Genomic DNA, 19028 nt, shown 5'->3' on the forward strand with positions numbered 1-19028 from the left:
ATAAAAATAAAAAATAATTTTATATTAATATTTATCAATTTATAATTAAGTTTAATTTTTTATTTTTAAATAATAAAATAAATCGTTTAAATAAATTAAATTCGAGCCTAAGAATGGTATGAAAAAACCTCAACCCAATCCGTTACACCTTCACTTCCAAATGATAGAAGTGTCATAAACTGACATATAATAGAAAAGTGAATAAAATGACTAATGAAAAGCCTTAATTGGAATAATAATACAATTTTAGGACTTAATTATAACGTTGTAAACTTTAAAAGATCATTTTAGAATTGAGCTATAGTTTAAGGGAGTATGTTGCAATTAACCCTAAAATTGTATATCTGAAAGGTTTTCTAGGATTTTCACCTTTAAAATTTCCCCAACTCTCTTTCGCACATCCCGCCGCCAAACAAGCCTTCTCTCGTCTTCAAGTTTTTTCGACAGACCAGGCGATTAAATAAGGTAAAATCTTGGAACCCTAAACTTAATTTGAAGGTTAGTTTCTTGATTCGTATGATTTTGTGCTATTTGTGGTCGCGATTCGCTGCTATTTTGATGTGAAATTTATGGTCTTTATCGGTGGCGAACGGCGCCGCGAAGTCGCTATGCCGCCGTTGTTTGGAACCCTTAATTTTTCATGTTTTAAAACAAAATCTTTTCTTTTTTAATTTTTATGCAGATGGTGAAGAAAAAGGAAAGAACTTTAAATGAGACCGAATCATCAATTGATTTGAAGTCATTGATTCATGAAAATGCTTTGTTCTTTGACAAATTGGTTGAGTTAATCCCTGCTAGGTTTTATTTACCTGATGAAAAGGATAAACCTTGGTTTCAGGGTCTCAGCAAGGCCGAAAAGGCTTCTGCTAAAAAACAATCTAGAGAAAACATTAAGAAAGCTAGGAGAGATAGGTTAGATCCTGAGAAATCATCAAAAACAACTCTCGATTTGTTGAAAGAGAATATAGAGAAGGAGAAATCGGGTAAAGATAGTGATGCTGAAGAGGAAGAAGTCGAGGTTAGACCTATAATGCCCGATGTAGATGATGAACGGTCGGTGACTTATGAAGAACTTAGGGAAAGGCTTCGTAAGAAAATCGAAGAGCTTCGGGGTGGTAGAAATAGTTCGGGTTCAGAGAAGAAGAAGAATGAGAGGAATGATAAGAAGGGTAAGAAGCGAAAGAGGGATAACGGAGCTGAAGAAAAGAAAGTTGATACAACGGCTAACGAAAAGGATAATGTAGAGAAGGATGTTGAAGAGGCTGCAAAGGAACTTACTTTTAGTCGTGTTAAACTTGGGGACGAAGATAAACATGGGAAGAAGAAGAGAAAACTTTCAAAGTTAAAGGAGCTTGAAAATGCAATGAAATTAGAAGCAGCTAAGAAAGATCCCGAGAAAGGTGAGGTTATCGCGAAGAAGCATTCATGGAAGGCAGCAATGGATAGAGCTGCCGGGATTAAGGTTCACGATGATCCAAAATTGTTGAAACAAAGTATACAGAAGGAGAAAAAGAGGCATAAGAAGAATGCTGAGAAGTGGAACGAGAGAGTTGAAACAACCCAGAAGTTGAAAGTGGAGAAACAACAGAAGAGATCGGAGAATATAGCGGACAAGATTCACCAGAAGAAGATGCGACGCATTGCGAAGAGGGAGAAGAAGCTGTTGCGACCTGGGTTTGAAGGTCGCAAAGAGGGTTTTATTAATGAAGGGTCAAGTTAAGGTTCCTTTTTTTCTTTCAATTTTCTGCATAGCCTGTGGCTTTAACTAATCTGTTCCTTTTCTGATGGTAAGATTACATGTTAGGAATGCCGTTCTTACAATTGCTTTCCCTTCTGTTTTCTTTTTCCACCTAGAGAAAATGGTTGAATGTTGTTCACAAACTGAATTTGAGTTAATATACGGGAAAAATGTTTGATTCTCTTTGTTTTATGGCCCTATTGAAAGTTGTCTCCTATGAGCTTCAATGGTAAAAATACCATGGAAGCGTCTGACTTAGTAGTGTAACTTTTGTTGATGTACATTTGTTGATGTACAAAGACAGGTTCTTAATGGTAGAAGTGAATAGAAAATTTAACAAAAATTATTTTGTTTTTGTTCCAACGAATGGGGACTAATGATAAATGCAATTTGACATCTACTATAAGGACCGAATGTCATTATACTGAGCTTCTCAATTTAATAGCTCCTGACATAACTTATTATTATAGTACCTAACAAATAACCAATAATTTGGGTTGTTTTAGTCATGGATTCAACAAAATGTGGCAAGATTGACCGGCACTGGGTCTTTATGAGTATCCAATTTGAATTTCACCATATTTTAATCCAATATGGTTGGATGAATTTTAGTATAGAAACTTCACAAAGAAAATAGGTAAGATTGGATCAATGAAAGAATACTATGATACTCACTTTTCATTAGTGTCCATAAATCTTGGAAAAGAAAAAATGTCATTTATGGCATGTTGTGTTGGTTAGCTTGGCTTGTTCTCTTTGTTGTTTTTGAGGCATTTAGTCGTTTATTATGGATGACATCATTTATAGTTTACCTTTTTGAAAATTTAGTCCAATTAGTTGATGAAAATCTCTCTGACAAGCTTAGTGAAGCACCTTAAAAGTGCTTATTGCTCACTGCACATGGCTTGGTCCAATTTATTCATTCATCTTTCCATATTTAAAGAGGTGATGTTTAATCGTTTGGCTTGTTTAGCAATAAGTCCGGATCAAGTTAACTCCCAAAGTTTAGTTGAATATCACTAGTCTCGATTTTACTAAGCGATCCAATTAGTCCCTCTGCTTCTAAATATCATACTATTAAAAAGAATCATTTTGTTAGAAAACGAAAACAAAAGCCACAGAAAATGTTCCATTAGAAAAGACCAGAAACATTACAAACCAGATAAGCTGCAAATCCCTGTATCATCTTCACATACATCAAAGGAAGATGAAAAGATCACCCCCAACTATACTTACATTATCTAAATTTAGAAAAAGGAACGAGCTGATTATTACTCGCTATCAAACAACAAAACCAAATTACATATTTTAGCTAGTTTTAAACTACAGTCCCTTTCAGACCCTAGATCCAGTTACAGCAGTGCCGGTCTTGTGCCCTGGTTCATCCCCCGGTGCATGCATCCCATAGTCGGAATCTCGATACCCTGGTCCGTACCGACTGCTGAACACACCGGCATGGATCAACAACACATACAAAAGTTGAGTGAATGTAAGGATTATTATGAATGCTTCAAGTATCCTCAACCTCCATCCTCTCCATCCTCCTATATTTATATGCTTACAAGCAAACCTGCAAACATATGTTATATCTCCCTAGTCAGTAAAAGTACCATAAATCCCTTATGTCAAATTACACGTTAATCTAAGAACACATTTTTGTTAAAAAAATTATTTAAACCAAAAAATGACAATAAATTGGATAAAATTTTTAATAAAAAGGTGAGTTTGATCTTTAATCTGAAGTAAAACGGTTGCTTTATTCAGAAAATGCATCGAATAGAAAATAAAATGAGAATCAAAAGGTTCACCCAAAGGCTAATGCAGTTAGAGCCCAAGCAATAAGTGCAGAAGAACCAGCTGCAGCCAAACTATCACTTCTCCATGACCTAATATGATGACCACCTGCAAATTTTGATACTATACCCACCACAGCAGCCAAGATTGAAAAGGTTAAAAAGAAACCTGTTGCTCCATTCCCACCCATACCTGTAAAAAATAACAATGTTACGATCGTTATTTTACGATTTTTCGACTCATTTTCGATCGAAAAACAATGAAACAAACTTTACTTGGATGAGCAGTTTGGCCATTGATAAACCTATTAATACACCAACTAGCAAATCCCAACACAATGAAATACATGATCAGGTTAAGGAACAACAAAGGAGCTGCTGCGTTTCTTCCTACAGTAGCCATTTTCTTCTTTTCAGACAAAAAACTGTAAAGACAAGATACTGTTTTTGTTGTGTAAAAAGAACAAGTGATGGAGTAAAGGGAATGGTGAGATTAATATAGAGGAAGGTAATGGTGTGAAAAAAAGGTGAAAAAAACATACGTGTAAATCAGTGAAGCTATGCATGAGGAGAAAGAGGAAACAGGTGGAAGGACACTTGTCGAAAATGGTGATTACGGTTCAAATGGATGGGGTTTTTTAATATTTAAAATCTAGAAAGTTTAAGATATTGGAGGAGACGGTGTGTGATATATATCCAGTTTGCTGTTGCAGAGAATAATATTTATTATATACTATACAACCTATTACATTCATCCATCTTTTTCTTGTTTTCTATACCTTATTTATGAGTTAAAAATAAGGTAGATTATATTATGAGATTAAATTATTAGTTTATATTTTTGTTAATAAATCCTAGAAAGTTATAACATAGTTATTAAATTAATCGAAAATTTTTGTTTAAGTTATTAAGTTATTAAATTTTTTTTAAGTTCAGCCAGTAAGATTTAAGTAATAATATAACAATTAATATGGTGAATTAGTATCCATTGACAAGTAAAAGACTATAGGTTAGATCCAAGTTGATATAGCGATCAATGTTGGAGAAAAATAAAAGTTATTTGAATTTTAATTCACAAATTCGTATGTTCAAAACTGTTTCATTAAAAGAATTTAACTGTAGAAGAAAAGAAAAAAGAAAGCTTTCGATTGATGTAGACATCACAAATAAAGAATATCATGTAGCAGGGATTTTAACAACCTAATAATTTAAATGAAAATTTTTAAATAATTTAAGGACTATTTTATGATTTTTGAAGTTGAATGATTATAACATAAAAATATTAATAATTAATTTAGGGACCTTAAGTGGAATTTATCCTAAAATAATCTATGAAATGTAGATATGTACACGTGTAAAGTGACGGTCTGAAATTTTCTTATGACTTGAATTTCTTGGTTGGTATTTGAAATTAAATGAATTGAAAATGTATTTAAAATAATTTAACGTTTATTCGGATTAATTGAGTGCAAAAGATGTTGGGCACAATAATAATTTGCTAATATCAGGCTATGCGGCTTTTTTTAGGGTTGTATCTAGTCTTGTTTATGGCAGTGCTATACGTTTAAGTTTAAAGAATTGTTCAAAATTTGTGGGGATTTAAATAAAATGTTAAATATATTTAAATATAGATTAGGTTTAGAGTTGAACTTTCAAGTTTGAGATTAATTACATTCATTTTTTTAAGTTTGTAATATTGTATATTATATAATTTATAAAATATAAAAATTAAAATTATGTAGTGTTATAATGTAAACATTAAAAAAGTTAAATGAATATGTATAAAATTTTAATAAATAAAAATATATAAATTTATTAAATATTAAATAAAATAATATAAATGTATATTTATTTAAGAAAAATATGGGTGACTTAAAATGGGCTTGACTTAATTATTTATAAATATGAGTGGGCTTAAGTTAATTCGATAATAGTTATATTCATAACAGGGTTTTAGTTAGAACAACTGTTGTCTAATGTAGTTGTTATGTGAGAACACGTAAAGTTAGGAACAATTATTGTTTAAAATAATGGTGTTTCAAGAATAGCTATGTTTACTCAACTATAAATAAAGAGTCTCTCATTCATTTGTATGCACTCCATTATATTTTTTATTATTCTTTGTGAATAAGAGAATAGAGAGCATTTATTCAAACACTTTGTGTGCGTCCCTTTCTGTTGTCCTTTTAGTTGCTTCTTTTGGCATAAATCGCTTCCGCTCTACAATTGGTGCGTTGGAGGAGTTCTTAAGGAATCCTCACTCGAGTAAAGGCTGACTTAGGCAAGTTTGGACGAGCGAATTGCCTAAGGCCGCACAGATTGCGAGACGAAAGGTCTAGCCCCGTGACAAGTGGTATCCAAGCCATTGATTCGAAGGCACCGTTGGGATCTCGAGAGAAAAGTTTGAACAAAGGTGGGCGAGAAAGTATTTGATGGAGATGTTGTCGGTTGTTGAGGAACGCATGAGCAAACTTGAGGAGTCTATGGAGGACGCAAAAGAGTCAGACAATACACTTGGGGAACGCATTGAGGACTTGAAGGAGCAGTTCAAGGATAATCATAGTTTAAAATAGCTAGTATTTAGAATAATTGTGTTTTTTCAAAAGAGTCATTATTCAAAACAAGCTCTAAGGGTATTCAAATGGCCAGTTCGGTTAATGCATGAACCAAATTACCATTAACTGAATTAACCGAAATTTTTACATATTTTTTCAAATAAGTTTAAAATATAAAAAAATATCATTGCAATATTATTTTTCGTTACTTTTAATTTAAAAAGAAAACAAAAAAAAAAACAACGCCATAACAACATTAATTTAAAATCATCATAATGAACACTACATTAAAAACAATAAAATTTTAGACTTGAGTGATGAAATGAAAACAAATAATGTTTGAAAATGGAAAAAAAAAATGTTGAAGTCAAGAAGAATAAAAGATGGTCTGATGTTAACCGGAATCCACCCAGACTTTACCTTGAGTTTAGCGATGGGAAGAAAAAAAATTAGAGCTTCTTTGTTTTATTTTTTATTTTTTACTTTATTGGAACCCACCATTCTTTGAAAAGTCAAATGGGGTGGGCACCGAAAGTAGAAAGTAATATTGGTTGGCAAGTTGGGTTAAAAGTTGGCATGGGATAATTGCAATTTTGGTCCCTAATTGTATAGGGACATTGCAAGTTGATCCTTGAACCTCAACTATAAATAGGCCTAACCATTTCTTACTTTCTTCATCCCATAATTGCCATTCTCTACTTAAGGCATTATTCTCTCTCTCTATTTGTAAATTTCACTTGTAATTTTTGGAGTGAAATATATTTGGTAGTGCCCGAGGATGTAGGCAAAATTTGCTGAACCTCGTTAAAATTCTGGTGTTCTTTATTATTTGTTTTGCATATTTTGTGAATGTGATTGTAGTGATTTCTTGTGCTATTAAATTACGATAGAGGATATTCGCTAGGAAAGACTTGGTATTTAAGTGATCTTCGTGATCTACCTCTCTTTCCGGGAATTGAACTTGGTGTGATTTTTCAAGACAATAATTTTACTCTTTCACACGCTTCCGCGCAACAATTGGTACCAGAGCCAGATTCGTACTTGGGGAATACGACCGTTTACGTAGTTGGGATTGAGGAGAAAAATGGCAGCAGCATCATCATCAGCAAGGACTACTGTGACAAATGCAAAATTTGAAGTAGAGAAATTTGACGGTACCAATAATTTTGGTATGTGGCAATGTGAGATCTGGATGTCTTATGTCGCAAGAGCTAGATATAGCCCTTGAAGAAAAACCGACAAGATGGATGACAAGGAGTGGGCCAAGATCAATAGACAAAGCGTGTGGTACAATCCGCCTATGTTTGGCCAAAGAGCGTAACTACTGTCATGAGGGAGACATCGTGAAGAAGTTATGAGATACACTGGAAGAAAAGTTTCTAACGAAAAGTCTTGAAAATAGGCTTTATATGAAAAAGAAACTTTATCGATTCACGTATGCACCGGTATGTCGATGAATGACCATGTGAACTCATTCAATAAAATTTTAGCAGACTTGCTAAATTTGGATGAGAAATTTGAAGATGAAGACAAGGCATTATTGTTGTTGAATTCCTTCCGATGAATATGATCATCTTATCACCACATTGCTTCATGGGAAGGACACGATCACATTTGATGCAGATCAGTAGTCGTTGTATAGATCCGAGACTCGAAAGAAAGATAAAAGAGATCACAGAGATACAACCGCAGAAGTCTTAACGATGAAGAGGTCGTTCACACAAAGACAAATCTGGTAGAAGGGAAAGTCCAAAGGAGACCCGCCAAAGATGAATGTGCCTTTTGCCGTGAAAAGGGCATTGGAAAAAGAATTGTCCTAAGCTACAAAAGGGCAAGGCTATTTCTAATGCATGTGTAGCGAGCATGATGAGGAGTCGACTTTAGCTTGGTTGGCATGGCAATGGCATGTCAAGCGGATGAGTGGATTTTGGATTCAGGATGTACTTACCATATGTGTCCTAATAAGGACCGGTTTTCTAGTCTTAAAGAGCTAGAAGGTGGAATTGTTCTTATGGGCAATGATAGTGCTTGTAAGACAATGGGAGTGGGTGCAGTCCAATTGAAGAATCACGACGGCTCAATCCAAGTCTTGACAGATGTTCGCTACGCACCTAGCACGAAGAAAAATCTCATCTCATTAGGGGCCCTAGAATCTAAAGGGCTCACAATCACTTTGAGATATGGATTACTAAAAGTAGTAGCTGGGCAATTGACGGTGATGAAAGGCACAAGAAGAAATAACTTGTACTTTTAAATGGAAGTGCAGTTATTGGATCAACATCAACAATTTCTATAAAAATGTAGATTCAGAGGCTACCAGATTATGGCATATGCGATTGGGACATGCTGGTGAAAAAACTTTGCAGACATTGGCGAAGCAAGGCTTGTTGAAAGGTGCAAATTCTTGCAAAATGGAATTCGTGATCATTGTGTTCGGGCAAGCGAAGAGGGTAAAATTTGGTCCACAATTCACAATCTGAAAGGAATTCTGGACTACGTTCACAGTGATGTGTGGGGACCTACCAAAGTAGCTTCTTTGGATGCATTTCTGAAATGGAAGAAGATGGTGGAGACTTAGACTGGTCGAAAGGTCAAACGACTTCGATCAGATAATGGTACTGAGTACAAAAACGATCCATTTCTACAAGTATGCCAAGATGAGGGCATTGTGCGACACTTCACTGTTCGGGATACACCACAGCAGAATGGGGTGGCAGAACGCATGAATCGAACTATACTGGAGAAAGTTCGATGTATGTTGTCCAATCTTGGATTGGACAAAGAATTTTAAGTGAAGCGATTACATATCGTGCCATCTAATTAACCGTTTGCCATCAGCTGCAATAAATGGAAAAACTCCTATGGAGATGTGGACTGGTAAATCTGCTACTGATTATGATTCTTTACATGTATTTGGTTCCACTGCATATTATCATATAAAAGAATCTAAGTTAGACCCAAGAGCAAAGAAAGCATTATTCTTGGGTATAACTGATGGAGTAAAAGGATACCGTCTCTGGTGTCCTAATACAAGGAAAATTGTTTTCAGTAGAGATGTGACTTTTGATGAATCAACCATGTTGAAGTACAAGGATTCACAAAAGGATGACAAAACCAGTAGTACTTTGCAGCAGGTGGAGCTTGAAAAGGTTAACGATGATCCAGCTAATATTGGAGGGACAAATGATGAAGAGGTTCCTACCCAAGAACCTCTACAGCAACAAGATTCAATTGCATATAGAAGGCCAAGAAGAGAGATTTGTAAGCCTGCTCGCTTTGATGATATAGTGGCCTATGCACTTCCAATTGCAGATGATGATGTTCCTTCTACTTACACAGAAGCAGTAAGTAACCCTGATGGTGTAAAGTGGAAGCAAGCAATGAATGAAGAAATGCAGTCTCTTCATAAAAATAAGACACAGGAGTTGGTGACACTACCCAAGGAAAGAAGGCAATTGGATGCAAATGGGTATATGCAAAGAAGGAAGGATTTCTGATAAAATTGAAATTCGATACAAGGCTAGATTGGTAGCAAAGGGTTACGCTCAGAAAGAAGGAATAGATTACAATGAAGTGTTTTCTCCAGTTGTGAAGCATTCGTCTATTCGGATTTTGCTAGCCTTGGTTGCGCAATATGATCTTGAACTAGTTCAGCTTGATGTGAAGACCGCGTTTTTACACGGTGATTTGGAAGAGGAAATCTATATGACTCAGCCAGATGGATTCAAGGTTGCTGGGAAAGAAAATTGGGTTTGCAAACTGACAAAGTCGCTTTATGGATTGAAGCAATCTCCGAGGCAGTGGTACAAGCGATTTGATCAGTTCATGAAAGGGCAAAGGTACACAAGAAGTAAATTTGATCATTGCGTGTATTTTCAGAAGCTACAAGAAGAAACTTTCATATACTTGCTCTTATATGTTGATGATATGCTAATAGCATCTAAGAGCAAAGTTGAGATTGAAAGATTGAAGACTCAACTCAATCTCGAGTTTGAGATGAAAGATCTAGGAGAAGCTAAAAAGATTCTCGGCATGGAAATATGGAGAGATAGAGCTCATAATAGAGTTAGCTTGTCTCAGAAGCAGTATTTGAAAAAGGTACTACAGCAGTTTGGCATGAACGAGCAGACAAAACCTGTAAGTACCCCGTTGGCTTCTCATTTCAAGCTTTCTGCACAACTATCTCCTTCGACGAATACGGAACGAGAATACATGTTGCAAGTTCCGTATTCTAATGCAGTGGGTAGCTTGATGTATGCAATGGTGTGTACAAGACCCGACATTTCACAGGCAGTTAGTATAGTGAGCAGGTATATGCATAATCACGAAAAGGACATTGGCAAGTCAGAAATGGATTCTACGGTATATTCAGAAGACCGTGGATGTTGGATTACTGTTCAAGCAGGATAATACACTTGGTAAAGGTGTTATTGGGTACGTTGATTCTGACTATGCCGGTGATTTGGACAAGCGAAGATCAACCACCGGTTATGTGTTTACACTTGCTGGAGGACCAATAAGTTGGAAGTCTACACTACGGTCTCAGATTGCATTGTCAACCACGAAGCCGAGTACATGGCTGTAATGAGAGGTCAGAAAGGAGGCTATTTGGTTACAAGGTATGGCTAAAACCTTGGGGTTGGTTCAGAGCATATTAACGTGTATTGTGATAGTCAAACTGCTATTCATTTAGCAAAGAATCAAGTCTATCATGCACGTACAAAACATATCGACGTCCGAGATTCCATTTTGTGCGGGAAATTATTGAAGAGGGGAAAATTTGTCTTCAGAAGATCAAGACTGCAGATAATCCCGCAGATATGATGACCAAGGTGGTAACAGCAACCAAGTTCAAACATTGTTTGAACTTGATTAATATCCTGCAAGTTTAACAGTTGAAGAAGGCACTATCAAGTATTGTTGTCAAAAGCAGAAAGAATTGTGTGAAGATAAGATTATCCTAATCAAATCTTCAAGGTGGAGATTATTGGAACCCACCATTCTTTGAAAAGTCAAATGGGGTGGGCACCGAAAGTAGAAAGTAATATTGGTTGGCAAGTTGGGTTAAAAGTTGGCATGGGATAATTGCAATTTTGGTCCCTAATTGTTTAGGGACATTGCAAGTTGATCCTTGAACCTCAACTATAAATAGGCCTAACCATTTCTTACTTTCTTCATCCCATAATTGCCATTCTCTACTTAAGGCATTATTCTCTCTCTCTATTTGTAAATTTCACTTGTAATTTTTGGAGTGAAATATATTTGGTAGTGCCCAGGGGCGTAGGCAAAATTTCTTGAACCTCGTTAAAATTCTCGTGTTCTTTATTATTTGTTTTGCATATTTTGTGAATGTGATTGTAGTGATTTATTGTGCTATTAAATTACGATAGAGGATATTCGGCTAGGAAAGACTTGGTATTTAAGTGATCTTCGTGATCTACCTCTCTTTCTGGAATTGAACTTGGTGTGATTTTTCAAGACAATAATTTTACTCTTTCACACGCTTCAGCATAACATACTTTTATTTATTTCTTAGTTTAAAATATATAAATCTATAATGATTTCAAGCCCATTATAATACTTTGTATAAATTTAAGTTCATTCTTTAAATTTTTATATTTTGAGCTTGTATAATATATTGGATCTATCTAATATATTGAGTTTATAATATTTTATTATTAATAATTTTTGCTAATCGGTTAATTTGATAAATTACCTAATTTTGAATTGAATTAACTATTAATCAAATTTTCAGAAAACCCTTAATCAATCTCTTAGATTTGAAGGCTGATTGATTAATTGAAATAATTCAGTTTTGTCGGTTAATTTGGTTAAAATCGAATTGTGCACACCTCTAATAAGCTCTACCAAGAAAAGTATCACAAAATAACTCTTGTTCAGAACAACCTCTACATTGAGAACAACTCGCGTTTGGAATATGTCAAAATAATCATCATTTAGGAATAATTTTTATCCAAGAATAATCATCATCTTAAGTTTCAAGAAATGTTCTGCAAAAGATGTTTCATATGGTACCACTTCACCAAAGTAGAAGAAGTGGAAGTAACCCTTGAATACGACAAGGCTCGACAGGGCTCTTGGGTTTATCTTCACTATTGGATGTTTCAGAGAGTTTTGCTTTGTGAGTCAGATATAAAGGTAGTGAAGAGATTTTCTTTTGACATTTTCTTGGGACACTAATTGTTTTCCCCTTCTTTTGAAAACATAATGAGTTCACTATTCACCATCACCAACAAAAACTCTTCGTCATCTATATTAACCATTAATGTCATTGTAATTGAAATTTATTTCATTATTCCTATTATTTGTCGGCTTTGCAACCCTTCTTGTCTTTATAAAAAATTTCCTTACATAAAGTGTGTTAATGTCTTATTTAGATCTAATCCGTGAACACCTCTAACTATATCTAACAATTTGAATAACTAATGGTTTAAAAAAATATTACAATGGTAATGCTCAAACATATATAGATTATTGGTAGCGTAAGTGGAAATGTAACGAGCCTTATTTTCTCCTTCGAATTAAATTTTTCGAGTTAAATTCGGTTGGTAGAGATGATAAATGATGGGTTTAGGTCAGCATAAGTAAAAAATATTTCAAACCTGGCTGGTTCCAATGCAAATGATTCCAACCAAAAGGAAGACCACCATACAATATACAATTCCAATCAAAATTCACCCAAGCCTTATACATGAAGATCTTGCGGTTCTTGTTGTTATGGTAGATTAGCCACAATCTATCAAGTTGAAGTTTGGTTTATGATATTCAACATCAGAAACGATCTTTTGTCATTCAAGATTTTAAAACTTACAGACTGCCAAAATTGAGCATACTCAAACTAAAAGATGTCTATTCAGATAGTATCCAAATAGAGTATATTTTATTAAATCTTTTAGGTGAATTTATTCTCTATCCATACTATGTTGGGTAAATTACACTAGTAATCTCTCAATTATACGAAAATTTTTAAAGAAATGATAAATCTGCTCTTTAGGTTCCGTTTGTTTCACTGAAAATGACTTTCGAAAAATAATTTATGGAAAATGATTTACTTTTCTAGAAAAGCTAATATTTTATGGTGTTTGGATGAATTTGTTATTTTTAGTTGTTTGGTAAATTTCTTAAAATATTTCATAAAAGTTGTTTTCAATTAAACAAACATACACTTGAGATTTTCTTATTTTTTATTGTTTAATTGAATTTATTTTTATCTATAATTTTATATTTCACATTGTTTTTGCATATATTAAAAATATTATGTTAAATTCAGATTCATTACAATGTCATTTTTAATTACATGACTACTAAGTGAGTGTTTTTATTTAAATATATGACATCAACAAAATTGACAAAAAAATTAATGATGTCAACAATTGGACTTGATTTTCAAATTTGAAAAGTAAATGGACTAAATTCTTGAAAATAAAAGTACAAAGACTAAATTACAAATCAGTAAAGTATACATAGACTTATGACATATTTTAACCTTTATACTATAAAATATTAATATTGAATATTTTCAATAATATGCGAATATTACTATTTAAAATTATTATTTTTAAATTTTATTATTAAAATAAAATTAAAATATTAAATAATTAAAATAATAAATTATATTTATTATATTAATAAATTATTATATGATTAAATATAAATAATTAAATATATATGTTTAATAATATTAAAAATATAATATTTTCAATATTTTAAAAATAAAAATAAAATTTATTATCAATATAATAATATTAAACTTGATTTAAATTAATGTTTATATAAAAATAAAATTATCTCGAAAAATGACTTACGCTTATTTTATCTTAACCTGTAAGTTATTTTTCGTTGACCAAATTATTTTTGTGAAATAAACACAGGAAAATGCAGAAAATATTTTTCAGTAAAGTATTTTACATGTAAACAAACAGACCTTTAATTTAATATATAGACATTAATCTATTCAAATTTTTAAAATAAAAACGGTGAAATACAATCAAATCTTATTGTGTATGTTTGTGAAATAAGACTATTTGAAATTAGAGGCTGCTTTTTACTTATAATTGGAAAGAAACAAAAACTGACAATTGGAGATATTATATAATTATGTCTAAGGAAATTAAATGCCTCCCTGCGTTTAAGTTTCAAATCATATCAAATATGAGGTTTCGGTTTTGAAAGGATGGAATTGTAAATTTTCGTTTATCTTAATGTTATCGGGTAAAGCACAAAAACCATAAAAGTTTGTTTTTATTTTCTATTTGTTGAAAATTGATAAACACACTTGGTAAACAAAATTAAAATTTGTTTTAGTAATAAAAATATACAAATTATTTGGACCGCCATGTAATTAAAATTTAATTGGTAGAGTCAACTTTTCGTTTTAAAAACAGTTTAACTAAAATTTTAAAATTTTAAAATTAAAAAAATAATAAATTAAGGTCAAAATAAAAAATTTAAAATTAAAATGTCATTATACCTTTTTTTTTTCTTAAAAGTATTGAACTAAGTAAATAATATCACCGTTGTAATGATAAAATGTTGCAAGTTTTACCAAAGATTATGAGTTAACCTTTGATAACTTGTTTCTCTTCCTAAATAAAAATACCTGTATTTTTTTTTTTTGAATTTAGGGTAAATCTTAAAATTACATATAAATTTTGATTCAATGTGTAATTTGATATATAAATTTTGATTTAGTGCAATTATACAAATAAAACTTTGATTGTGATTCAAATGTATATATGAAACTTTAATTTTGATTCAATAGTACATAATTTAAAAATAAATACATCAATTTGTATTGCAATATGTAAGCTTAAACCGGAGATATATCAATAACTGTGATAGTAGTCAATTAAGTCTTAGCTCAATTGGCATCAATATTATTACTAGTGTAAGAAGACGTGGGTTCGAATGTGCCAAAGTGCACTATCCTTTGTTTAAGAGTTGGGGAGGGACTATATGTAGTTCTAGACGTTGTGTCAAAAATCATAATTTATTTGTAATTTTGAGATTTATCCTTTTAAAAAAAAAACTCTGTTTGCTATTTCACCAAAACCTTTTTCTTTCTACATGTTGTAATAGATATTAGGATAAATTACACTCAAAGACATTTTAAAATAGGATTTTTTAGTCGCTCTAGATTTTTTTCTCAATTTAGTCACTTTAATTAAGATCATTGTTTGAATTAGTAATTGTTGTTAAAAGTTTCATTAAACCACTAACAAATTACTAACATGACACATGAGCTAATTGAATGACGACACGTTGCACTTATTTTTAATTTTAATTTTTATTTTTAACTAAAGTTTAAAAATCTTTATGTAATTATTCTAAAACACTTTTTCCTTTTTCTTTCTCTTCAAACACACAAAAAAGACCCACTTGTGAGTAAAAATAACCAATAAGAAGGGAAAATGAAAACAACAAAAGGAAGCTTGTAAGACTAGGACATATCAGCTATTGCTCTATCCAAAATGGAGTATACTCCAAAACTCCTCTTCCTCTGCCATGCTTTTCCATATCAGTTTTTTTTTTCTTTTTCTTTTATGGGCAATAAAAATGGTCAAAACCTAAGAGCACCAGCTTGTTTGAGAAGAGGAACAAGGGTGCCATCGATATTAGAAGCCATGACTCTATCCATGGTAGCCACAAGTTTCCCACCAATGAACACAACAGGGATAGCAGGAGAGCTTCCAAGGAGCCTCATCAAACATATCCTCATTTGAGATACAGATAGAAGAAAAAAGAAAAAAAATGTCACGTGTTGTCATTTAATTGGTTAATGTATCACGTTAACAATTTGTTAGTGGATTAACAATTCTTTTAACGAAAATGACTAATTCGAACAATTATCTTAATCAAAGTGACTAAATTGAAAAAAAAAATTTAGAGTGATCAAAATAAGATAAATCTTGTCTTAGAGTAACCTTGGATGTAGTTTACCCTAGATATTATTGTCATTTTTTATGGGTAAACTATACCTAATGTCACTAAACTATTATTGAATTTCCATTTTGGTCACTCAATTTCAAAAAGTTACACATTAGTCATTAAACTATTCAAAAGTTTTCATTCAAGTTACTGGGCTGTCAAAATAGTTGTTGTATAACCTTTTTTTATTGTTTGCACTAATCGAAAACTTTTCTTTCCATTATCTTCTACAACTCACTTTCTTTTCATGAAACTATTATGAACATCACAAATCTACAAACAAAAATCCAAACAGTTTTATTCTCCAATCTCCAACACTAACCGTCAGATCAACTTAGATCTAAGGTATGATCTTCTAGTCAACAATAGATACTGATTCACTGCACCGATTGTCGAATTATCATTTAGAGCTCGTTAGTCAAATTTTTTTTAACAAAAATATTAACTTAATAACTTAAATAAAAACTTTCGAATAATTTAATAACTATTTTGTAACTTTTAAATATTTCACTAATAATTTAATAACATTAGTTGTAGATTTCTCAAAAGATATTATTATCATTAATGATTATGGGTCCCATTTATAATAAATAAACACCTTAAAGTTAAAGGATCAGTAAAGCAAGTAGCACTTTACTACATTAATGAAAAAAAAATTGTATTAAGTATCAATGCAATGGTTAAAGTTTTTATATTCACAACTTCGCATCTGAAAAATTAGAATTTAAATTTTGATATTGTCACCTTCCGTACTATAATTTATATTTAAGGTAGTGAATATCATATCTTGCATGTAAGTATATTATTTTTATTTTTGATACTAATATATATCAATATTAATATGTTTAAGCATATCATTTTAACATATATTTATAATTTAATTTTATCTCTTTAAAATATTATATATTATACATATATAAATATATCTCAATTACATCAATTTAAATATATTTATATGTAAATATAAGTTTTAAAAATATTAATTATTCAATCATTTAAGTTAATAATTATATTTTAAAAATTAAATGTAATTATAATAAAAATATTTTTTAAAGTTTTAAAAATTAAAAGGTGGGTTTAAAATGTTGTTCCTTTAAAAAATATATCTTTTATATCATTTGATACGCGAAATGATATGTGCTAACCAATTGCGGTACAATATTAGCTACCATGATTGTGTAAAAAGAAGTATAAAGATGTAGTATAAATAATTTATTTTTAAGATAAATGAAAAAAAACATTTATAATATATAAATGCTTGTTGTTTGTTTTGTATAAGTAATATAATTTTAAATTTTATTAACTTTTATTGAACAAAATATATATTTGAATGTTATTTTATTTTGATCAGTTTGGTGAAATTTGGTTATTAACATGGTAGTCAGTATCATATTGAAACTCTTATCGACAAAATAATTATTTAAAAATGACACATGGCAACATCTTAAAATGAAGTAATTAAATTAATTAATTGAATTGAAAAATTAAGGTGTCAAATTATGACAAAATTAAAGTGTTGAGTTTAAATCTAAAATGAAAGAACTATAAGAATTAAAAATGAAATTTAACCATTAATTTTGACATGTGTCATGAAGTAAGGCCTTAGAGTTTTTTTTTTTTGAAAGGTAGAAATTTCTTTTTATATGTAGTAATATGGATCTAATAAATAAAATTGTAACACTTTTCCCTTTTGAAAGTACAAACTATTAAATATGGATCAACTTATTAAAAATTGAAGAAATAAAGTTATAAAAATTCTAAATGACCCATGATTTGTTTATTGTTTCGATTAGAAATATTGAATCATAAAAATGGTGTGAACATCATTTTTGGTTAGTTAGTTTATGCATGCCATTAAGCTTTGGGTATCTATAAATGTTATTTATATCTAGATATTTGATATATTGCTGATAATTAAATTGGTAAATGTGAAAAAGTCACATCATAATAAATAATAATGAGTTGTCGGTTGAGTTTAACTCGATTGTCATTGACACTATTGCCAATATAATAGGACGAGGGTTCGAGTGCGTTGAAAAGCATTATCTTTGATAAGAATATGGTAATCTCTTTCAATTTTATTCATAGACTTTAAGAATACATAATATTTATACAGCAATAGTCACACATGATTAGGAAAGATGTATAATATATTTCTAAATATATGCTTAAAAGATATATAATATATTTAGATATTCCTAAAAATAATATTCCATAATAATATCCTAACACCCTTCAAGTTGAACTCACAAAACAAAAGAAAAACTTTAGGATGATAAACATCTAAGCTCAATAGCAAGGTCTTCAGCCACTTGAACTCACAAGTGACAAAAGACATATACCTATACTCAGCCTCAGCGGAAGACCGAGAAAGCATATCTATCACCACAGCTCATTTACTCAAATGTGGCAAGAAAACAACAAACGCAGGTGACCAAATCAAAGGGTACTTTGAGGCACTCATTGATTCCTCATCACACCAGTTACACTTCTTGCAACAACTATTTCTTTAACAGTCTGTGGATAATCCATACTAACCAAGTCATCATCTAATACATTCAAAAGCCTCGAAGATAGTGCGACACCAATAGCATAAGCTCAGTCATCGAAATTGTTGAGCTTTAATCGAATAGGAGTAATAAACTCACCGAGTCAATCTTGAGGACCAAAGAAAAAGAGAGAGTTAGGTTCAATTTTAGGTTGTGATGATGATGATGAAGTAGAATCATCGTCGACCATTGAGAACAATGAAAAAAACCAAAAAAAAATTATTTTAAAAGGTGGACTATAGTCAGCTTGAAAGTTGACACCATCAAGCAAAACAAAAAATAAGAAGCAAACAAATTGGAGAAAAAAGAAAAAGAAAAAAGAGGAACCTAAGCTCTTAATACTATGACAAGAATAGGGTAATCCCTTTCAATCATATTTATAGACCTCAAAAGTATACATAATATTTATACCGCAATAGTCACATAGGAATTGGATAGATATATA

General features: G+C 31.4%; 2 protein-coding genes across 2 annotated transcripts; one reads left to right on the top strand and one right to left on the bottom strand.

Annotated features, from left to right (window-relative positions):
- The first annotated feature begins 359 nt into the window (after positions 1-359).
- LOC108454127 (ribosomal RNA-processing protein 14) lies at positions 360-2081 on the top strand. The gene is made up of 2 exons (XM_017752459.2): positions 360-465; positions 683-2081. Exon 2 carries the CDS (start codon positions 683-685, stop codon positions 1718-1720), a length of 1038 nt encoding a protein of 345 aa, XP_017607948.1. The 5' UTR covers positions 360-465; the 3' UTR covers positions 1721-2081.
- Positions 2082-2828: 747 nt separating this feature from the next.
- LOC108455764 (membrane protein PM19L) lies at positions 2829-4016 on the bottom strand. Its single transcript, XM_017754309.2, has 3 exons — positions 3808-4016; positions 3547-3724; positions 2829-3308 (listed from the first exon to the last, which is right to left on the bottom strand). The coding sequence occupies exons 1-3, from the start codon at positions 3932-3934 to the stop codon at positions 3074-3076; spliced, it is 540 nt and encodes a 179-aa protein (XP_017609798.1). The 5' UTR covers positions 3935-4016; the 3' UTR covers positions 2829-3073.
- Positions 4017-19028: the final 15012 nt, after the last annotated feature.

This window comes from Gossypium arboreum, chromosome 9, assembly GCF_025698485.1.
Source record: "Gossypium arboreum isolate Shixiya-1 chromosome 9, ASM2569848v2, whole genome shotgun sequence".
Lineage (NCBI taxonomy): Eukaryota > Viridiplantae > Streptophyta > Magnoliopsida > Malvales > Malvaceae > Gossypium > Gossypium arboreum.